This window comes from Cladophialophora immunda, assembly GCF_000835495.1.
Source record: "Cladophialophora immunda strain CBS 83496 unplaced genomic scaffold supercont1.4, whole genome shotgun sequence".
NCBI classification, from domain to species: Eukaryota; Fungi; Ascomycota; class Eurotiomycetes; order Chaetothyriales; family Herpotrichiellaceae; genus Cladophialophora; species Cladophialophora immunda.
Genome location: NW_015622544.1, coordinates 3,581,021 through 3,603,405, shown reverse-complemented (window position 1 = coordinate 3,603,405; position 22,385 = coordinate 3,581,021). Strand labels below are relative to the sequence as shown.

The 22,385-nt window shown below is 51.7% G+C and overlaps 6 protein-coding genes across 8 annotated transcripts; 3 read left to right on the top strand and 3 right to left on the bottom strand.

Annotated features, from left to right (window-relative positions):
• Positions 1 to 4,147: 4,147 nt before the first annotated feature.
• PV07_07615 (uncharacterized protein) lies at positions 4,148 to 6,001 on the top strand (the record flags this gene model as incomplete). The annotated part of the gene is made up of 7 exons (XM_016394717.1): positions 4,148 to 4,383; positions 4,894 to 4,925; positions 5,148 to 5,284; positions 5,333 to 5,437; positions 5,493 to 5,632; positions 5,694 to 5,803; positions 5,853 to 6,001. 7 exons carry the CDS (start codon positions 4,148 to 4,150, stop codon positions 5,999 to 6,001), a joined length of 909 nt encoding a protein of 302 aa, XP_016248136.1.
• Positions 6,002 to 7,339: 1,338 nt separating this feature from the next.
• PV07_07614 lies at positions 7,340 to 9,412 on the bottom strand. Of its 2 annotated transcripts, XM_016394715.1 has the most exons (3): positions 9,165 to 9,412; positions 8,202 to 9,103; positions 7,340 to 8,121 (listed from the first exon to the last, which is right to left on the bottom strand). In XM_016394715.1, the coding sequence occupies exons 1-3, from the start codon at positions 9,259 to 9,261 to the stop codon at positions 7,873 to 7,875; spliced, it is 1,248 nt and encodes a 415-aa protein (XP_016248134.1). In that variant the 5' UTR covers positions 9,262 to 9,412; the 3' UTR covers positions 7,340 to 7,872. The 2 variants fall into 2 exon arrangements, with proteins under 2 accessions (XP_016248134.1, XP_016248135.1); XM_016394716.1 differs by having other exon boundaries at positions 8,202 to 9,412.
• A 337-nt stretch (positions 9,413 to 9,749) lies between these two features.
• Positions 9,750 to 11,782, top strand: PV07_07613 (uncharacterized protein). The gene is made up of 2 exons (XM_016394714.1): positions 9,750 to 10,003; positions 10,053 to 11,782. Exons 1-2 carry the CDS (start codon positions 9,904 to 9,906, stop codon positions 11,669 to 11,671), a joined length of 1,719 nt encoding a protein of 572 aa, XP_016248133.1. The 5' UTR covers positions 9,750 to 9,903; the 3' UTR covers positions 11,672 to 11,782.
• On the bottom strand, positions 11,693 to 13,038 carry PV07_07612 (uncharacterized protein). Its single transcript, XM_016394713.1, has one exon. The coding sequence runs from the start codon at positions 12,742 to 12,744 to the stop codon at positions 11,857 to 11,859; it is 888 nt and encodes a 295-aa protein (XP_016248132.1). The 5' UTR covers positions 12,745 to 13,038; the 3' UTR covers positions 11,693 to 11,856.
• A 5,333-nt stretch (positions 13,039 to 18,371) lies between these two features.
• Positions 18,372 to 19,292, bottom strand: PV07_07611 (uncharacterized protein). The gene is made up of 5 exons (XM_016394712.1): positions 19,186 to 19,292; positions 18,968 to 19,031; positions 18,748 to 18,918; positions 18,587 to 18,695; positions 18,372 to 18,530 (listed from the first exon to the last, which is right to left on the bottom strand). Exons 2-5 carry the CDS (start codon positions 19,011 to 19,013, stop codon positions 18,404 to 18,406), a joined length of 453 nt encoding a protein of 150 aa, XP_016248131.1. The 5' UTR covers positions 19,014 to 19,031; positions 19,186 to 19,292; the 3' UTR covers positions 18,372 to 18,403.
• Positions 19,293 to 20,127: 835 nt separating this feature from the next.
• Positions 20,128 to 22,363, top strand: PV07_07610. Of its 2 annotated transcripts, XM_016394711.1 has the most exons (2): positions 20,128 to 21,612; positions 21,693 to 22,363. In XM_016394711.1, exons 1-2 carry the CDS (start codon positions 20,298 to 20,300, stop codon positions 21,815 to 21,817), a joined length of 1,440 nt encoding a protein of 479 aa, XP_016248130.1. In that variant the 5' UTR covers positions 20,128 to 20,297; the 3' UTR covers positions 21,818 to 22,363. The 2 variants fall into 2 exon arrangements, with proteins under 2 accessions (XP_016248130.1, XP_016248129.1); XM_016394710.1 differs by having other exon boundaries at positions 20,128 to 22,363.
• Positions 22,364 to 22,385: the final 22 nt, after the last annotated feature.

Genomic DNA, 22,385 nt, shown 5'->3' with positions numbered 1-22,385 from the left:
ACCACCGGACCAGAAACATATCGCCGACTGATGAGCAGCGACTCTTTGCCGGAATGGGCGAAAATGTTCCAAAATGGTATTTATCAGATTCAAAATTCTCAGGTACCCAGGGCACCGCTAACATTGAGCGTCTGGACAGAACGCCTGAGCCGTATGGCTGGCAAGGAGCCAACATACATACCAATTGCGGCCAAAGATCCCCTAGCAATGGTCGCCCTCCCCAAGTGGGATTGCTACCACTTTATGATTGAGCTGGGTCAAGTGCCACCAGAGTGGGTCAATCAAGTGACAGTCAAGAGGTAAACCACAGTTAAAAAGTGTCTTTTCGTGACGACGGCCAGCTCACTCGTTGCTTAGTGTCGAGCTCATGAGTGTGAACGACCCCACGGCGCAAATTCATCGAATATCACCAACACCGCTCCTGATGACCGTCGCCGAAAATGATACCTTGACGCCGACCGATCTTGCGTTGGAGGCGTATTCGCGCGCACGAGAACCGAAGGAACTACACCTCATTCCCGGAGGACATTTTGATGGGTATGGAGGACCGAACTTTGAGCGCAACGTCGGGACGCAGACCGAGTTCCTGGCCAAGTGGTTGTGTAAGAGAGCGATACCGATGTGAATGCCACTTCCATGGCAGCAAGATTCGCTTGACAAGAAACTTCCATTGTATCTTTGGTGTCTTTCGTCTGAATTCGTAAATGAAAACAGCGGCTTGTTAAATTTCTCATCACATCTACGACGTGAAAAAGTCGACAAAGAGTATTCAAGGAACTCGGTTGAACTTGCTTTCAAACCTGAACTCTTATCGTATGGTAAGGATGAAAAGTGCGATATAGCTTTGGGGGGTCAAGAGTGCTGAGCTTGGTAACTGTATAGATACACGGATCAAGGTAGGCAGCTTGTGATGGACAATAATAATCCAAGTCCTGAAAATAAACAACTCTTCAACTCGGTTCAAGCTTGATCATTACTGCGCGTCAGAAGCAAAGCAGTTCAACGATGCGAGAACCCCCCTCTTTATGACCGCAAAAACCAACTTAAGCGGCTCCAGCCCCTTCACCTTGCCGATGTCCATCTTTCGGTTGCAGTCTCTCAACTGGAGCATCAACGTGGTAAGTCATGATTTGCTTGATGTCACCAAGCCACCAACAGCCGATCATTGACACGAGCACGAAAGGTGCTGCGATAATGAACGTGCATCTGATGGCATCAGCGTATGCTTCTTTAAGAGCAGCAATGCCAGCCGCGATGATTGATGGAGTCACTCCAGCAACGCGAGCCAAAGCCTCGATCTCGTCTGCAGCGAGGCCGCGGACAAACAGGGGTATCGAGGCGGCGGGAAGACCTGCCGCGACGGCAGCTTTCGTTATGTACGTCGGGAGATAGTTGGCCAGTTTCTGCGTCACCACGGACGTGTAAATGGAGGTGAAGACTGTTCCCGAGATAGCTCGCGCGACCGTCGCCACGGCGGTCGCCGCCGAAAGATGTGAATGTTGCGAGGCCATCTGAACGCCCGCAATGCCTTGAGTCAATACGGCCGCGGTGCCTAGCCCACCAAACGCAGCAAACACCATGGGTTTCGCGTTTTGTCCTGGTTGGACTGTCGCCATGCCGATCAGGCCGATCAAGGCCGATCCGAATCCTATGACCAGTGACTCCCGGATCGAACGAAGTTTGACACATATGATGCCAAAAATAATCGTGCCAATACCAGCAGAAGCATAGTAGATTATCACACGGGCGGCGGCTTTGAGGATGTCTGTCTCGAAGACCACTTTTGTTCTACCGTGATACTTGACGTCAGTCAAATTCGCACCCGTCTCGTCTGAGATTCAGACAGAACAGAGAGAGAGAGAAAGAGACTCACAGAAGCGGATAGAAAACAATAAAGGCGTAAACCAAGACACCTTCAGAAAATACGAGGGCAACGCAGATGCAAAAGGTGCTCAGACTTCGGCTGTGCGTGAAAAGCTCATGGTGCATGATGCCCGTCTTAGTGCCTTTCCATTCCCACACTCCAAAGAGGATGAGCAATGCAATGCCAACGAGCATGGTCGACAGAACCGTCGCAGATGTCCAGGGGTAGACACTGCCACCCATGTTGACGCCGGTCAAAAGCAAGCACAGACCGGATCCGAGCAAAAGGGCTCCCAGGAGGTCCATTTGTCGGAACTTGTGCCATGCACTGAGATGATCCAGGCGGGTGTGTCGTTTGGGAGGCCGATACCCGAGGAAGAGAAAAAGGGCCGAAGCGCCCCAAAGGCCGGTTGAAATCCACTACCACTTGGGTGAGTTTGGTTCCTTTTGCGTAACAGCTGAATCACATTGTCAGGGGTATTTCTTACATAAAAGTTTCGCCAACCATTGTTCAGGTCGCGTTTGGTCAAAGCTCCGATCGAGAGGGGAGCTGCAATCATGCCAAATGCTCCCGTAGCTTGTAACAAGGCTTGTGCCACTGCGAGGAAGGGTTAGTGATGGTGAAGAGCAACCGTGGGGTTTCCATTTCCACCTCAAAGGGAGACATACTTGGGCGCCATTTCATGGGCAAAATCTCACTCGGCACGGCAAAAGTCAGGGGAACACACACATAGGCCACTCCGATCAGTGTCTGAGCGGCAATGAGTCGACCGACTGTTTGAGCGCCAGGTGCGATGGCGGATCCAATGAAAGCGAATGTAGTGCACCCCACCAATAGATTCTTGCGTGCTTGAAACAAGTCGGAGTACTGTGAGGCGATATTGCAGAATACACCTTGAGGAATGACGAGAGCGGTGACGACCCATGCCTGGTTCGCAGGGCCACCTGGGAGCTGCGCAAGAATGGTGCTGAGCTGGAAAGAGGAGGAAATCGTCATCAACAGTCAAATCATAGGGATTTGAGGTGTTCAATTGCACTATTCAGGACCAGAAGCAGCTGACTTACCGCCGAGGTTGGCCCCAAGAGTGACCAAAGCTGGCAAAAGCTCTGCAGGCACAAGGCCAGCAGAACAACGTACGTCCGCAAATGAAACTTTGGCTGATGCTCCTCATCAACATACTCGAGGTTATTGGCGAGCAGGTCGATCTCGTTCGACAGTCTTTCCCGGCCTGCTTTTTCAGGTTGTCCTTGGGCGGTGTATTCTTCGTGAACGGATTCAAGACCGATGTCTTTGCTTTGGGAGGATAGGATTGCCATGACGATTGCGCGAGATTCAGAGAAGATGATGACTAGTCACGAAGATACGCCTTGAGATTAGGTGGGAAGTTCCCTTTCTATACAAGTCTCCGAACCGTGAGCAACAGTCTCTGGACTGCCTCCATACAAGCTTCGGTATTGACCCGAACCGACACCTGAACAACTGGTGATTCGGACCGAAACACCCTTTTGTACTAGTTAGATTACTTCTGACTACGAATAGAACTAACCTTGAACGTCAGACGTCGCATCAAGCACGATCTAGACTCTATATTAACCTTGAATTGCTGTTAGCGCGTCCGAAAAGAGACTGGTCAACCGGCAACATGCGCAACTCCACGATCTTTTGGCGTCGGGCGCAAGTCAGGGCACCCAGGGACACCTTCGGCAACACGGGCAACCTGCGCATTCCGGCTCAGCACACGGCGCCTCCATCCGCAAGCCAGCTGAGTTATGGCTGATTAGGTACATCCTCATCACCATTCGGCACCCTGACGAACTCCGACCGCATAGGCTTTTTGTGGGACCAACTTGATTGATTGATTATCTATCTAGTGGGGACGCGCGCGCGGCAGTTTGACGTGCCGGCGTGAAAAATCTACCTGGCTAACCTTCCCGATTAGGTTAGAGTAGCACTTTTTTCGCATAGATTCCCGATTCGGCCATGGTTGTTGGAGAATCAAAGTAATGTAGGAGGTATCAGTCGAGGCTCAGGTAGAGCTCGGTCTGAAGTTATCAATCATCGACAGGTGGATGATCATCAGCCAGTAATCGACCTTGAGCTTTCCTCTCTCCATTAGGGGCCTTGTTTGATTAGTTTCGGAAAATTTTGATCGGATTCACGACAGACAGGTGTCCCTCGCCTATCAAGCGATCGCCATATCTATTGCCCATTCCCCCAACTCTCATTCGCCGTGTCTTCTCTTCCCTCGCTCACGCAACTACCCAACCATACATCTGCAAAGCCATGGCACCTTCGAAGGACGGCGAAGCGTTCAACGAAATGGGCTGGGTGGCGGGAAACGCTCGAGGATACCGTACTCTGGAGCAGCCTTACGATTCGACACGCAAGTTCCGTGTCATCCATATCGGCGCGGGCGCGTCGGGCATTACGTTCTCCAAGTTCCTTGAGGATCGGTGTCCTGGGGTTGAGTTGCAGATTTATAAGAATAATGATGTTGGAGGGACGTGGCTGGAGAATCGGTATATATTGCCCTCTGTGCAGGTATATTGTTGGGATTTGGATCATATGGTTGTGCCCTACATTGTATGGCATCGTGCTCAAGCTGATGGTCTCGGCCTGATAAAGATATCCCGGTTGCGCGTACGACATCCCTTCAGCGGCATATCAATTCACCTGGGAGCGAAATCTATACTGGTCGCAATATTACTCCGAGGCGTCCGAGATCTAGCAGTCCTTTAAGCATATCGTCGACAAGTACGGCTTGATCAAGTACGTTAAACTCAAGTACACTATGGTAGGCGTATATTGGCAGCCTAAAGATGGAGAGTGGGAAGTCCATGTACGACGACCGGACGGCTCGGCATTCGTGGATCGATGTAATGTGCTTATGAACGGCGGGGGAATTCTCAAGTACCTGGTTTCCTCCCGATCCGTAAAGAGGTTTGAAATACTAATCGATTTGGCGACAGCAATTGGAATTGGCTAGACATCAAGGGCCTATACGCATTCTAAGGTCCTCTTATGCATAGTGCCAATTACCGCACGTCACTGGATCTGAAAGGTAAGCGCGTCGCTGTAGTCAGCATTGGCAGCAGTGGAATTCAGATCATTTCCAAAATCGCGTCGTAGGTGGGTTAGCTGTATAGCTAGATAAGGACACCGATATGGATCACGGCTGGGTTCGCCCAGAGGTTTGCAGGCCTGGACGGCGCAAACTTCTATTATAAGTCGTCCTCGATATGGCAGCATCGGAGAATAAGTATCGTAGCTGACTATAAATTAGATACTCCTGAACAGCAGAAAGCATCTGTCGATAATCCCGAACTATTCCCAAAATATTCTAAGATGATTGAATTAGAGCTCAATATCCGCTTTAAGCTTATCTTAAATGGAACCCCAGAAGCAGAGGCTGCTAAAGAGGTGAGTGATCTATTTAGGTTGATGGACTATACTAACGGATTATCTTAGTTTGCAAGGGAGGAGATGACGAAGAAGCTCAGTCCAACTAATCCAACTTTACTCAACGCAATTGCTCCTAAGAACTTTGGGGCGGGTTGTAGTAGAAGACCGACGGTAAGTTTCTCGGGAGACGTATACCGCTCATAAGCTGACTTTCGTCTTTCCATAGCCGGAAAATGGCTTCCTTGAGTCGCTTATTCAAGATAATGTCAAGGTCTTCACTTCGCCTATGCAGGAAATCAACGCAACTGGATTTGTGGATAGCGAGGGAGAGCAGTATGATGTAGACATAATAATATGTGCGACGGGGTAATTGAAGCCCAGGTTATGGTCACCACGAAAGGCCGATAAACTAACGACATGCCTCTAGATTCAACACCAGCTGGATCCCCATGTTTCCGGTCGAAGCAAACGGTCACTCTATTTCCAAGATGTGGGCCACAGAGGCCGTCTCGTATCTGTCGATCGGGGTGCCGAACAGTACGCGAGTCCGTTCAATCAGACGAGGCATCATACTGACTTCGTAAAGTGCTGAATTACTGGACGATGAGCGGGTCATATGGACCGAACGGTCACGGATCTTTCCTACCTATTATCGAGTTGCTTACTGGCAATATCATTCAATGCATACAGAAGATGCAGATGGATCGAATCAAGAGAGTGACGCCAAAGCCGTAGATTGTAGAGCAGCTTCGAGAACATACATAGTTATTCCTCAAGCGAATAACATATACTAGGGTAAGTTACACATATTAATTTGATTAAGATACCCACATCACTAATACTTCTTTCGCAACAGCCATATAGTTCGTGGTTCAAACAGGGCAAAATCGACGGACTAGTGCCCATATTCCCAACCTCGAGATTAGTATATATAGATCTAATGGCTAATCCGCGTTTCGAGGACTATTAAATTGAATAGATAAATTCTCTAAATATGTTTAAATTTCTAGGTAACGGATTTGCGACGCGAGAATTTGACGGTCGAGATCCATCGTATTACCTTGGTTTGCTGGGTGATGACGATCATCAAATCGACCTGGAAGGGAATATCCACGAGGATTTAGAGAAGTCGCCTCTGATACAGCCATAGACAGAATAAGATCGGGGCGATGCATTACAAATATCAAGAGGGCGAGAATTCAATTTTCAAAGTAAATAGTCGTTGAGACAAAAAAAAAAAGAAAGAAAAAAGAAAGAAAGTAGGTGATTCATCTTTGGTAAAGTATACAGAATACGAGAGATGACTTTTACCTTCCTCATAGGCGGGTTCCTAGTTTTAGGCTGTAGATTCTAAAACTAAACCGTCACGGAGGGTCATATAAAGTTTCGTTCTCCTCCGCTTCATCGAAGACATCCGCCACCGTCTTCTTTCTCTTCGGCATTGGGAAACAGCGAGCAGGGCCAGTGAGCGCCGGAGGAGTGTAGCAGGAGCTCGAGGAAAGACAAGCGCCGAGGGGAAAGGTAAAGACCGCGACCGGGGACGGTGGATTCAAGGACGACGAAACGCCAGTATGGTCCGGTCAAGAAGACCGGACAAGAACCAGTGAATCACACGAGGTAGAAGGAGGACGAGGGAACCATATTAGGACCAAGAAGAGGAAAGGAAAAGAGGACAGTGAAAGGAAAAGAGGAAGAGAAGCATTGTCCCCTAGAACTGGGGGATTCAGTTGACCCTATCCAGCAGTGTAGTAGGGCCTCCTCTTGGGGATCCCACCTTTCATCAACGCTGAAACGGGCCATCACAGACGTGATCGGTTAAAGTTACCAAAAGGCTGAATATACGCCACGTTAGCGCATACGAGACTAGAGCCCGAACGGGGGCCTCAGTAGTACGTGAGGGAGCACGAGAGAGTAGGGTCAGAGCAGGTCAGAGCCGTGAGAGAGCAGAAGGGAGTGGAATCGGAGCGCGAAAGAGAGGGAGGAAGCAGAAGAGAGTAGAAGAGGGCGGACGAGGAAGCGAGTAGACTAAATAGTCGCTCGCGGGAGTAAAGCGGCGGGAGACTCGCCAGCGCGGTAAAGGACGTATACTCGGGGATGCTATATTATCTTTTCTCTCTTTGTTTTCTTCTGTACAGTATCCTGATTGATCTCGTTCGCCTGCTCTGAACTTCTGTTTCCCTCCTTACAATTTGCCCCTCTTTCTTCCCCCTCTAGCCGCGGTGTCGGTATGTCGAGAGGATCGCGCCATGTTTAAATTGAATAGCCGAGTTGATAAGTCGTGTATGATGTGAGCAGCCTGATATTGTGATAGCCTGATCAGCAGCCAGTCAGCTCCCAATGTGAAAGATGTGTGTTTTCTCATAGTGGTTTTGGGGGAGGTATTGGTACTGCCAGGCTCCGTACTCCTTTAATCGTGTATCCTCGTGTCGGTCGCTGGTCGTCGTCGCTCGTAGTAAGGTCGTCAGAGCTGTCTGTTCTCTCCAGCCCATCTCCTTCCGTCTTAGGCTCATCCGTGCAATTTCGTTTATCGTCCATCATAAGGTGGTCTAATGTCGCCAGAACTCCTCGCTTCTTTCCCCCGTATCGTGGCCTCTTATGTCCCCGTCTTAACTACCATTTGCTGCGCCGCTTGCAGTGCTGCCGACGCCCACGGCCTTCAGTATATCACCCACGCTCCAACCAGGTCCACCGGGGACGATCTCTCTCCACGTCTCGTCTGGCACACTGTCTTCAGCTGGCAGCAAGGACCAATTCGGACTCGGCTTATCGGGAGAAAGCCACTTGAAGTCATCGATCTGGTTCCATTGGTTGGGCACGGCGGAGGGATCTTCTTGGGATGTAGAGATGAGGTCACTCTGTTCCGACTCAGTTAGCAACAGCATAGCGAAGACGACGGAGGGGGAGCCAAATCAAGGCTCGAGAGGACGAAACGTACGTGGAACTTCGGCAATACAGCGAACCTTATGCCCTTACAATTCTCAATGATCGGTCGACTTGTGCAATGCAAGTAGACATCCACGTTCTCACAGTCGTGCATACGGAATTGGCGACATTTGAGCACAAGCACGCTGCTCTTGACGCCTGTGATGTGCGCAGGACCAGAGACTGAACCGCAAAGTACCAGGGATGATGAGACGGAGGTGATAGTAATGCTCGCAAAGGGTGCTGTGGCGGTCGTGGGTACGGATAGATCGACCACACACCCACTGAGCTTTGAGAGCGAGCAGGGTGTTCGCGTATTTGGGGCTGACGAGGGCAAGATGATGTGTGTGCCGGATTGATTTGAGATAGAGGTTGACGTTGTCGTTGTGGACAGGGACGGGCGGTCACTTTCTTGGGCAGGGTCTGCTGGCGGTGATTGTGCCTTTGTTTCGGTGTTGGTCGTGCCAGCGGGTTTGCCTTCTTGTCTGGGTTGCTCATTTTCCTCGTGTAATGAATCCTGCTCGTCATGTGCCCTCTCGTTGGCAGGGGTGTTGATGTAGCTGGGAGTATTGACAAACGAGGCATTAGGGGAGGGCGATAGATAGCCTGGTACGGCTCGACGTTTCTCTGCCGCCAGCTCTGCAGCATCGCTGAGGGACAGGGCAGAGGGGGATTTCGACTTGAAGGAGAATTTGGGTTTAGGAGCGTGGGATTTGCGTGTTTCTTCCAGCTTCTCTTGCAGAGCCTTGATGGCCTCGCCATAGGTTCTCTGATCGTAGGGGGGGATGTAGCCCGAGGCGTCCTTGACTTCGCCAGATAGTCGCGTGATGCCGGCAAGACAATGGTCCATAGCATCAGAGCGCTCGCCGCCTATGAGGGCAGTTTCTGCGAGACGGTCCATCTCATCTTGAAGAGCTGTCGTACAGTTCCTTTCGTCAGCCAGGGTCTCTTTGGCAGCGTAGAGAACGCAGTGTACCAGTTATTTCATGCTGGAAGAAGTTGAAGAACCGCTGTTGATGGGAGAGCTCGCCAACGGACTCGGCAACAGGGCGTGCCAGTTCTTGAGGCTCCATAGCGGTAGTTGAAGTCAGTGCCAGGAGAATTGGGTCAGGGAATCAACAATGCAGTATGATTGAGTTGGGGATCTGGAGATCTTCCAAATATGCTTTAATATAAGCGTGTCGTGTGGGCAGAGACAAGGGCACTGGGGTTGAGATAGCGTGGTGCTGTGCAAGGAGCCATGACGAAACTCTTTGAATGTGCCTTTGACTGATGAATGGGAATGTAGCGGTGCGGGGGAGGCGTAATGGGGGGCAGAGTGGCACCCAAGTCACCCAAGAGGCATCTGGGGTGGCCGGGTTGCAAGTGTCAGGGCGAGGTAGTGTGGGAAGCAGTCGCCGCGTCGGCCACCGATTGGGCGCTTCATCGGGCTACAGCTGCCGGGTTAGGTGAAAGGGTCATCCCTGTTGCCCTCCATCGAGACCCTTGGAACGAGCCCCCAAAACCTGGCAGCGCAACTCGCCAATGGCCTTCAAACGGTCTCCATTTCCGCTTCTTTGCACACCATCTTGCACACCATCTTGCACAAGCTATCTCTTGCAATGGTATCATCACTTCTCACATAGGTAGTTGCTGGCGATACTGCTTCCTCCCTTCCATCCTTTTCCTCGTTTCCGACCACTAAGGCCTCTGCTCCCCTCGCTTCTTTTCTGCGCATGGTCCTACGCTCCTTTGCACGTTGCGCTTCAACGGTTGCTAAGAAGACTCTGAGTCGTGGCTCTGGCCGTTATGAGATAACCAGCCAACGCCTGTGTGGTAAGCTGTTGACAGTTGTGGTCGCTTCATCTTTCCTAACATCCTATAGACGATATCCTCAACCGACTCCGTACCAGCCTTCCTGCTCCAAACACCTGCGACATCATCGATATCAACCCCGGACGAGGACTTTGGTCCAAGAGTCTGCACCATGTCCTCCAACCTCGACGACACGTACTTGTCGAGTCTGATCTGGAAAGGTACACGGAGTATCTCCAGCCCTTGTTGAAGAGTCATGGCTCAGCATATCGACACGCTACCATTCTTGAAGACGTGTTTGACCCTGGGAAACAACTATTGAACCAATATGACGTGGAAAAGGCTGGCTCTGTGGGAAAGGTCCCTGAATATAACAGATCCTTGCTGATGACGGTCAACCTCTCTGGTGGGAAGATCAGCATTGGCGGTTATATGGGATCTCTGAGCAGAAAATTCTTCGACGAGCTCTACCTGTCGCTTCTTTCAAATCCTCGGTCTGGTTTCTTTCGTTATGGTCTGATTAGAGTATTGGCATGGATTCCTGATCACGAAAAGGATTCTTATATCCCTCGCACCGTCCACGCACGCCACAAGCAGACCGTCATGCTGGAAGCAACCACAGACATTACCGAGGTTGCTGGTGCGTCGGCAGAGGCCAAATCGACACGCTATAGGAAGTGGCCTGATCTTGAGTTGGAAGAGCTTGCGGCCATAGATGCTAAAACCAAAGGTGCATCGGGATACAAGATACCCAAATCCAGGCTCGACACCCCCCCGCCACGTGAGTTGCTCAGTATCGAGCCTACTCCTCGAAACTTGCGAAAAGCAGACTTCACCTCCGACGCGGAGTGGGTGCCGAGATTGCTCGAATTAGACAGCCACATAAAGCAAAAGTATCCCCATTGGTATCGGCGCTATGCTTCAGGGCAATCGATACGCAAGCTCGGACTCAAAACACCGCCTCAGAAGGAATGGGGAGAGCTTTTGCGGCGGGCAAACACCACACACAAGACGCATATGAAAGCAGTCGAAGTGGTTAACCAGGAAAGACAATTGATATCGGAATGGAAATCTGCTATATTTAACGCTAAGAACAGCCCCCTTGATCCGGACACGGAACGATCGTTCCAGAATCGCGCCGAAGCCATCAAGGAGAACCTCAAGGCCTTGAATCGCACGAACAGGATCTTCGCAGAAAAGGCCATCGACGACTGCAGAGCTTGGGATATGTCACCACCCATTTTGGCCTGGAATCGGCGGGAAGCTCACCCGTTGATCGTACACGATACCGAATTTGACGCTTCGTATCGGCAAATGGCCTTACTGGATGTGGTCCCACGAGCAGATTTGCTCTCCAAAGTCGACACTTACGACAAGATGGTATGCTTCCGCTACATTGTCGCGACACTCTCCCTATACTTCTCCAAGAGCGTTGCTGAAGCGTTGAGGGGTTTGGTTCATGAAGGCTTGAATGACTTTGTCAAGACCATTCCGGGGATTCATGATCCCACCAAGGGAGGGTGGTATGATCTGACCACGTTGCGAGTGAGAGTCTTGCCAATGGACATGTTTGTGGAGATTGGGTTGGCTTATGAGAAATGGCCGTTTCGCACGAGTACAGAGGCGATCCTCATGGCCACTGCAGATCCAATGGCTGGATATAGCGGTCAGGAGGATGATATGAAATGATCCACCCAGCGGTGGCTGTATTAAAAGTGTTGTATAGTATGCGCGAGACACACTCGCCGTGGGCAATAGACAATGACTAATGAAGGTGGCATTCGCTCATGTCATCTCTCCAGACCTCTTGTCGTCCTCTTCCCTTCCTAACCACAAGGCGGTTTGCAAGGCGCAACGGCAGGAGAGCGATATCCTCATCCGAGCAGCTGGTCCAGAACGTCCCTTGTGGTCATGACCCGGGCGAACTCGCCCTCGAGGCTGGCGAGATGGACCTTGTGCACCGTCTCGGCGTCAAACCCCCCTTTGTTGAAGCACGCGGTGGCATCGCCGAGGACGACGATCTTGCCTGCCTCACCCTTCTTCATCCCTTCTCGTTCGCCCTGAGGATCCCCCTTGCCCTCTGCGCCGGCGGCGGCGGCGGCATCCTCGCCTCGAAGAAGACCGGGCCTCTTTTTGACGACGCCCAGGTCCTTTGCCCACCGCACGCTCGTCGTCACGCAGTGATCCGTCGCGATCCCCGCGACGACGAGCTGCTCGATGCGCCCGCGTTCCAGGATGCTCGCCAGCTCTGGGTTGCCGAAGGCCGTGTTTGTCGACTTGGCGAGCACGCGCTCAACGGTCGTTGGCGAGGTGCTACTGCCGTTGTCGCTGTTGTCGCCCGACGACACCGCCGCCGGTTCCGCGCACGGCATGAACAGGATCCCGTCCTTCTGCGCCGTGCCCGACACGTGCAGCGGCGACAGCGGGTTCGTGGATTTGTGGTACACATGCACGATGTCTATCGCGTAGGGGGGTTTTAGTGGGTTGTTGCCTTCAGCGCCGTCGGTGGATGCGTTTTGACCTGGAGAAGGAGCATTGTTGGGTTCTTGGGGCTTGGTCGTGCCGGCGTTGTACCCCCTGCACGCGGCCAGGAGGGAGGTGATGTTCTCTTCAAAGTCGGGCGTCGAGCGCTCGGTCCCGAAGTAGCCGTTGTGGGTGTTCAGGCCGCGTTGGATGTCGATCAGGAGGAGCGCGGTGCGGGTTCCTGACGCCGGCGAGAGGTGCTTGCGTTCGGCTGCGCTTGTAGTCGTTTCAATCGCCATCCTGTTTTATCTTTCCACACCCCAGAACAGGACCTGGTGGTTGGCGATGGTGTCCAGTTGAGGATGGACAATGAGGCGAGGGGTGAATTATCTTTTGTCGGGCCTGGAATGGAGATACAGTCAAGGGGCCTCGATCCCGTTCCCTCTTACTGCCCTTTTCTCTGCCTCTTTGGTCGAGAGTCAACTCTAGACACCTTGGCTGTGCCTTGCCTGAATACCAGGAAGAGAAAAGTGTTCTCTATGCGGACGAGGGACTTCCCAAAACCTGGTTTGTGGCGCCCTTCCTACATCAGGAGTGCATCCGGGCTTTCTCAATATTGCGGAGAAGAGGCGAGTCGTTTCCCCAGTCGAGCGTTCCATTTGAATGGCGTCTGCCTGGAAGAACGTCTTGCGATGCATCCAATGAGAGACACCGGATCCGAGTACGCTTGTAGTAGGGCGCAAAGACAGAGAGCTCATGTTGTATGCATATGGGGAGATGTTACATCAGGCTCGCTGTAGGAACCAAAACACCATCTCCCTTCCACTCACCACGCGGGCAGCAGCCACAGCTTGCAAAGAGAGGTGGAAGGGGTACAGAGCGGACATGTAGGTTCCCACATATATGTACATACGACGCAGGACCCCAGCCTTGCGGGTGGGGAACAATTCTCCAACGAGGAGACTGCATATCAGCTCAGGAGCACCATAGCATGCAGAGCATGCAGAGCAGAAACCAGCCGAGTGCGCAAAGTTCGTCCTCGATAGATGCCAACGACATGATGGCAGCCTCTCACCCCCTTCTCCTGGGAACTACCAGAAGTCTCGCCAACAAAACACAGCAGTGAAAGAAAGACGCAATTATGGAAAACGGACGGGAAACGGCCAAAGCCCCAGGATCCCGTGCTTAGGAGATTCTGATCAAAGCACTCAGCTGTTGTTCCGTCTCGATGACACATCTTGAAATGGAGAAGTGTTCTTCTCTGCGGGCAAGTAGCTGTCAGCCATTGCCTGAATCCTCCGCAACTGAGGCCCAGTCCGAACAAATGGTCAGTCAGAGAGCATCCTGTGAGGTCGAAGGTGTATGTTTGGCAATGCAGAGCTGGTCAAAGTCCCATCACGATTCCCAGAGTGCATGGACGTGAACGACAATCCCCAGGGGGGAAATGCTTGGAAAGTGGCTGGCATTACGGACTGGTGAATTCAGCAACAGCAAAAGCTTGCTGAGCGAAACACCACACTCGGAACATTCGTGCCTTTTCAAGACAATGGAAGCTCGTGAGACCCTGTCCGGAAAGGGCGTCGCGGCAGTTCACAAAGGACCCAGGACGACGAATGGGCAAAGGGAGAGCCAACATACTTTCGGCCACTAGCCGCGGTGTTTTGAAACATCTCAGACATGGCGGCGAGGAAGTCGATGTTTCTTTCTTCTCCCTCCAAATCACTCAAACGCCCAAGGCTAAATATAACAAAGCACCGCGTTCGGCACTGGTCAACGTGGATATGCACAGGTTTCGTGCGGCTCCAAGCTGGCTCTGGACTCGACAAAGTCAGCCAAACCGCTGGTTCCCCGCCTGTAGGAGATGGAGGTGCACCACCAAGACTCGTGAGTGGCTGACGTGAGGTCTGCCTTGTCCACGAGGCTCTCAAAAGCGTCCAATGGCAGGCTGTGACTTGGTATATGGCTTTGACACAATGAAATGGGTAACCATGAGTATGGAGTCGTTGAGTATCACATATATAAACAGTGCCAAATACACACAAAACTCACCTTCGTTCCCGCAAGCCAGCAATTCATTCATTCTCATCTCAGCACTCGTTCCAAAATTCCGCAGTCTCTCATTCTGTCGGAAGCCTCTGCCATCATGTCAATCTTCAAGAAGCTCCTCCCAGCTCTCCTCCTTCTCCCAGCTTTGGGTCTTGCGGCTTCCTACCCGAACCCGGCCGCTGCCCCCCAATCCTCGGACGACACGGATCAAATCACCTGCTTCGAGCCAGGGAGCGGGTTGGTGACCACCCAGCAAGCCAACGACCTCGTCAACGAGTTCGATCGCCTGATCTGCCAGTCGAACCCGAGCGCGCCCATATCGCTCAACCCATTCGAGGGGGTGTCGGTCGATGACCCGTCAGGAACCATCATCTTCCAGAACACCTTGAATATGGTGGCGACTCCACCTAGCTGTGGTGAGGTGGTGAGCGACTTTCAGAAGCTGCTGGCTCAGTGTTTCACCGGCCAGGGTAGCTATGGCGGTGTCTTGATCGAGACTGCTGGCGGGGGGAGGACCTCGTACGTTATCAAGTCGCCATGAACCCAGAGCAGGCGAACTATTCGAAAGTGAGGAAGAAGCAGCGGGCTGGAAAAAGGTAGATGATGTACAGCCAGCACTGTAGTTTCAGAGAGATCAGGCCTACCTTTCACGTTCATTTGGTGTTCGCCCAACTCTTTGAAAGCTAAGATAAAAGTTGTTGAGTATTGAAGTCTCTGCAGGTTAAGATGAATGAATGTTATGTCCCTGATATGCGGCTTGGTAGAAGTCGGGTTGAAGGCCAATACCGTCAGCAGCCATGCTTGACATAAGCACTGAATCAGTTGGTAATATCACGGTGTCTGCACAACCCTTCTGCGATACCGGGTGTCTCTTGATCTTCGTAAAGCACTGACTCGCCCCACGAATCTAATTAGATAAGGAAGCATCTATGCAGTAGGAGTTATCCCAAAGGAATATGTGATTGATCAAGGCCAAGGTAGAGAGTGCAGACGAGTTGGAGGTGAGAAAGATCATTTTCAGGGGGAACAGGGACGATGCCGCCCTAAGATAACTGCCTCCGTCCAAGGCTGAGTGACAAGGCTGGGCCCCTTGGACTCATCACCACATCTTCACTCAGAAGATGCACCACCGTTGTGAGGCCTTGACATAGACTGACTCAGATATGTCCAGGAAGTCACTCCCCTTGGAATTCAAGAAGGATTTGGCTTGGCCAAAGTCGTTGATCCCCCGAGGTATAAACCTCTCATACCAAGATTCCTCCGTACAAACAATAAGCCCCGCGACGTAACGCGCCCGCACTGGGTTATCCTCGTCTTCCAGGCCACCCTCCTGGCCTAGGTCGGCCATGGGCATCGTTAACGCAGCAAAAGTTTCTGATCGGCTTGTGGGGTCCTCAGCCAGGAATAAAGCGCAGCGACCGTTCCAAAACTCCGCCACGTCAGCCCAGTTGTCGTGTTCCTGGTCTTTGAAAAAGACGTATTTCCGCGACGAATCAGGTAGTCGATACCGTACATGCGTCTTTTCGATTGTAGGAAGCGCCATATCTGTTAACAGGGTTGCCTCGATGCCATCAACAAGGAGCCCATCATCTGTTGGTTTGGCCGGTGGATAATCTGCTGACGGGGTGAGGAGCCTTGTCGCTGGATGGAGCAAATTGCTGGGAGCCCATCGAAAACCGTCAGCCTTCAGACGAGGCCCAAGCATCCATAGGACACTCGCAGGCAAGTTCCCTCGGTTTTTCCAGAAAGTCTGCATCTTCACATCATCCGGCGCGTCAAGAACCGCGCCCAAGCCGGAGCCTAGTAGGATTGATGCGCACACTGTAACGTCCATCGGCCGCGATGTGGATCGAAACTGGAGGGCTGCCAAAAAGCTCAGAAATGGGTATTTTTCATGAGTGATGGCTTGAAGGGACAGTTTGGCCTGATCAATGGCGATCGCGGCGTATAATCCGAGCAGCATAGAGACGGGGCCGGTGCCACCATATGAGGCCATGACCCTCAAGACATGCTCCCTTGGAGTGTATGGAATCACGGTATCAGCAAACTGGAACTTGAGATCCTCCGCCAACGAGGCTTCCTGCATCGTCCAAAGTCGTAACATCCACTTGCAGCAATATATGGAAAACAAGGTTTGGTCGGGACAAGATGGAAGGTTGTGGGAGAGAAGTTCTCCAGACAAAACCAGGACTTGACTGGCTGACGAGTAGACCTTTGCCATGCGCAGAATAGCCAGGTGCCTTAAGGGTTCCTTCACCGGTACGCACAGGGTGTCTATCCAGAAGAGCGAGCTTTGACTCTCCGTCAGGGTTGTTACATAGTGTTGGATCGAGCGAAGTTGGCACACGGGTAAGGAATTCTGCAAGGGATTCCCCCTGCCATCAGACCAGACGTGGGAGATTGCAACATACCGCATGCCTGGCTTGAAGCTCACTGTGTTGGTCTGGCCGTTCTGGAATTCCACAATTGGAAACTGCTCGTTTTCGAAGGCCGCCACCAAGTCAGTGTTCGGTATTACCTGGTGTTGACAAGGACAATCCGGCTGCAGGTGGTCACACCCAATCCTTGTGCAATCGCAGTGCTCGGCCACGTGTTGAGTCTGGTACTTACCTGTATCGATGTTGGAGGCGATACAGGCATACCTCGAAGTACAGTTCTCATGGCCAAACCCATCCTTCAAGGTAGGCAGAAGGCTGGCAAAGTACAGGCCTTGAAGGCCGAGGCTTGAGCCCACGCGATGCACAATACTGGGACACCAGCCATCCTCAGATATAAGTTTTCTCTCCAGCAGCTGGCACGGCACCGAGACGGGTGAATAGTGGGTAACATCCTCGTCGTCCTCGAGCCAGATCGTGCGGTACCTATCCAGCGTTTCGACCAAGATAGATAGAGCAAGGCACACCGGAAGCGGCATGAATTGCATCGCAGCTTTATCCGAGACTCGATCGAGCTTCTGCAGTATCCATTTCGCCTCTTGTAAACAGCGGTCCAGCCTGCTCGCCCAAATCGAATCGTTGTTCAACTCGTCGCGTCTGCGCATGAATTCTCTGAAGAGACCTCCCGCCGTGAGATACCGATCTGGACCGCCTGTGCGGTTTTCTGCTGTATTTGCACCGGGCGCTTCCACAGATGTCTCTTGTCTCGACACCGTTCTGCTCAATGCTTCCTGCCAGATCCCGAAGAATATCCAGGTCTGAAGAAACGAACCCACACAGGCGAGAATCTTCTCCCGCGTGCTTGATATGCCGGCAAGTCTACTACCTTGCAGTGAAGCCGACGCATAATAGCTCTCCCAGTCTTTGCGAGCAGCCGCGATCTTTCCTCGGAGTAGGGCATCGATGTCCCAGCCTTGACGCTCCTCATAGCCTAAGAATCCTTGATTGTCGAAGTCTGGGCCGCCGAGGTCGGGGACGGGCAAATGCGACTCGACGCCATCTGGCAGTGGAAGGAAGTCCATGCTATTTCTGGAATTCAGATGAATGTTGTGTCTGCGACGAGGGAAAGAACACTGTCGGTTGAAGATGATTGTTTCAGCCTCACTCAAGCTGCCATGTCAGGACTATACCCAATAGTCACTAGTCAAGACCATAGTCCAAGATGACTGGTCTAGTTGTATATACAAGTATAGTCCCAGTGACTCCTGCTGCTGCCTAGAGGAAGAAGCGAATTTGCTCCTCAAAACAACAACAGATCCTAGAGAATACATCTGGGGGTATCTTCAGCCGTGCTTTGGGACCATCATCGTCCGGGTCCGTTGCACCCCACAGATCGGGTTGTAGGTACAAAGGACCAGAATATAGAAAGCCAACCAGAGACCGGGCGATCGGGGCAAGAAACAGATAATGGCAATTGATGAACTTGAGGGTAGATACAACTGATCCAAACTTGAATACACGGTCTACGACACGATCCTCATTCCACCTGGCTTAACTTGCCAGTTTCAATCTCATACAGTAATCCGACCACTGCTGGAGCATTTCCCCCATATGTCGGATCGTCCTTGATCATAGCCACATCTTCCAAGATACTGGCTTCTAAGCTACAGCGGGCACATTAGCAACTTCCCGACACTGGTACTAGATAGGTTCGACATACTCCTTGATCTCTCCAAAATCCATGGCGTCAATAGCTTCAGCAGGAAGGGATGAAATTTGCTTGATTCTTTCCCGCACTTCATTGTCCGGGACATGAGTCGTGCCGCAATCTGCCGTTAACCAGTGAGTGGAGATCAGGGCTAGAAAGTCAAGTAAACTCACCAGTATGATGAACGACTATAATCAGATCGAGAGGAGTGATGGTATTGAGCACTTGCAATGTTCGTATCGCATCCATTGCTCTCCCACCTGCGTTCCGGATGATGGCCGCCGGTCTTTCGGGCCCCAACCCCATGAATTGTTCGGGAATGACCCTTGGATCACTGCAAGATACTTGAGCGCGTCAGTATACATTTGTCGCTCGCGTCTAGAGACAACGTACAGATGACTGTTCCTTTCTGGCCTTTCTGTGCCCACATGTCTCGCATCTTCAGGAGTGGGGGAGGCTGCACATATTTCGTAGCGAACTTAGCATTGCCTTCGAGGAACGCAGCAAGTTTGGTTGCCATTGTGGAGAGGAAGTATTTGAATTTGAATTTTGTGTCTGAATGTTTGGATCGACCACAGGGGAATTCCAGGGACTGGAGAAGACAAACTCACTTAATATACTTCCCAGACTTCATCGCTCTCAATATTTTGCTACGTGCGCAATTGCAACTCCCTCTATGAAGTCAGTGGCTAGAAACGGAAGCAGTTGTAATCAAGCCGGATTCTCGTACTGCTGATTGGAACCGGTGCTTTAGTCATTCCGTTTCTCTTGGTATGATTGGCTGGACAGCCCAACGGATAGTTTGCAAGTATTAATCAATTCGTACTTGCGCCTCAAGCAGCGTAGGGGGAGGGATATTGTCAAGCTGTCTTTCCGTTCGTTTGTAAGTGATCAGTGATTTGAAGAGCCCGACATCTGAATCTTGAGTACCTCGTATCGGGGACCTTAGGTGGTGTAGCAACGGATTCGAGGGAAGCGAAGGGGCAACTGGCGGTGGACATCGTCATTGAAGAGACTAGAAGCAGAGGCGTCTCCTTGCTAAGGTAGATTCACTGAGAAGGGGGATAGCCATAGTAATCATTTAACACAGATTGATCGTCAGGCACAACATGCACAGGGTACCGCTATCCAGCAAGCAGGTTTTGCGCCTACCTCAATCGACCAAGCCAACTGTGCTGCTGAGTCACGGTACATCAGGCGTCAGAGTTGCCCATTACATGAGGATCAACGGTATTGTGACGATCCAAAGGGAATGGCTCTAGACGCGGTTTGCAGTCCATATGGTCTCTGTAGCTGTGCAGTGTCGTCTTCGTCCTATGTTACTTGCCCGCGGGGATTCCATACTTGAATATAGAGGAGACAGCTTCTGAACAGGCGAAGTGTCCGTTGGGGTGTGATTGGCATGAAACCAAGTGTAGAGAAGAAGAAGAATGAAAGACGATGTTGTGGCTTTTGAAGCAGCGCGCTGATCTCGCACGTGACTTCGCTCGGCTCCAAGTAGCTCGGTGGGTTCAAAGCCCGCCAAGTGACCTCATCAACAACACGCCCGCCATCGCAGGATCGCGTCGCACAAATTATGCCCACCGCCCGCATTGTTGTGCAATGCGCCATACCCTCGCTCTCCCTCTATGAATGTTGTTGACTGAGGCGCGTGTGTGAAAGCCCTACGTGACAACAATAGACAGCTGTGCCCGCAGCTTGCCTGTACGGCGCTCGTCAAGCCATGCCTCGCGCTCCCCTTCGTCGCAATCAGCTCAACCGAAATGGCCCGATTCCACGCGGCGCAAAAAAAAACAACAGTAGCCCGGCTAAACTGGAATTAGAGAAGAAGCTGGCGCATAAACCAATCGGCCCTCGACCGAACGATAGCGATGACAGCGATAGGCTCGTTGTCAAAGGCAATGGGAGGAGAGGCAGAAATGTTCCAAGGCAGGAGATTTACGCTTCTGGTGCAGTGGCTGCTGGTGACAAGCCGGGGAACTACCCTACCAGAGCCCAAAGGAGGAAAAACATGTCCCAAGCGACGAGGGAGATTGTTGCGACCGATCACCAGGAGACGCGAAAAGATGCGGGCTCCAGCCAGGTCAACAAGCAGCTACACCAGCCCAAGCCTAGGTCTCCCACCACGAATGGAATCTTGAAAAATGCGACGCACACGAACAAGGTACCTGCCACAACTATATCACCGGCTATGAAAGCTCCGGCTTCTGTTCAGCGTGCCACACAGCCGACTTCGGCAAGGGAAGATTCCATTCTCGGTACCTTGAAGCCCAGACGACGGCAGCCTAGCATTCTGCAAAACCTGGATCAGGATTCGTCGAGTTTTGACCTAGGCGAGGAAGAAGATTTTCTACCCGATGACGAGTCTACACCGTTCGGCGTCTCTAAACTATCGGACAAAATTACAACCCCTGTTCCAGCTTCACCTATGCTCTTGTCATCATCACGGAAACGCAAATATGGCTCCTCCAATCCTCTTAAGTCAGCTGAGATGGAATCCGTGCAAAAGCCAGCGACGTCACCCTTAAAGATCATGCATACATCGGAAACTACCCCGGAGTCCTTGCTTCCAGCTGTACCGCTGTCCAGTTTGCGTGAGTCAGGGCGAAGGCACCGCGAGAATGTTCGTGACGAAGATGATATCATGGCCCTCCCACAGAGCAGTTCCTCTCCTGCACCATCCCCTGTAAAGAGGACAACTTCATCATCCACAAAACCAACAAAGCATCCTACGAAGCTAGCTCCAGTCATGACCACGAAGGAGCTCCAAACTCACATGATGCCCACCAAGAGGCGAAGGACCGATCGGGAGCGAAAACAAACCCGTGAAAACTTCGACATTCCAGCCGATCTCGATCTTTCAGAATCCGAAGCCTCCGAGCAAGACGTGTCGAATTTCCTTCCCTCGAAGAAGGCAAAGAAATCACGACGGAAAGGACCTTTGACCAAGGCAGGCCACACGCGGACCAAGGTTAAATCGGGGAAAGCTGAAAGGCGGGACACTGTTGCTGCGTCATCAAAATCAAGGCCAAAATCAAGTACGAACCACCTCATCACTACTACTTCGCCTATATTGAGGCCATCTACTTCGAACCGCGAAGCTAAGTCTCCGTCACAGCATTCTACAAACTTGTCATCGAATATCAACGCAGAATCCCAGGCAGGACCGCCGAAGCAGTATGGTGGCTCCCTCCACGGAAACCGAGATACGGCTCATTGGCAAGACAAGGAAAACTACTTTAATCAAGACGGAAAACCTAGCCATCCGGGTCACGATCGAGTCGAGGACACGAGTAGCCTAAGTGAGACGCGAGAACAATTCGCTGAAGGAGATAGCAGAGTACAGAGCAAGCTAATACCCACAGGGAAAAGCAAGTGGGCAGAAATAGATGCTTGGGATATGGATTTTGAAGACGTTGAAGTTGTGACTGGGTCGGGTGGTAGCTCACCAACGCGTAGGTGACAAGCAAGGCTGCATTACTTTCACTTCACACGACTTCAGGATAGCAATGTCCCACGATCATGGTACGATCAATGAGCAAATGAATGGGTCATCTGTGCGAGTCTTCTCCAATTCTATGAGCACAATCTCCACCGAGCTCTTGGTTGAATGCCAACCAAGCTGTTGAAGCACGAGACCGCAACGCCGGGGATCCGGCGTAATAGCAACAGCTAAATGCCAGCGTTAGCATTCACCCAATCTTTTGGTGTATCAAGGAGATGATGCATCAATCACGCGAATCGTCCTCGTCCAGAAAATAGATACACAATTCTATAATTGTCACTTCATCTCTTTCAGCGACTTCGGTTC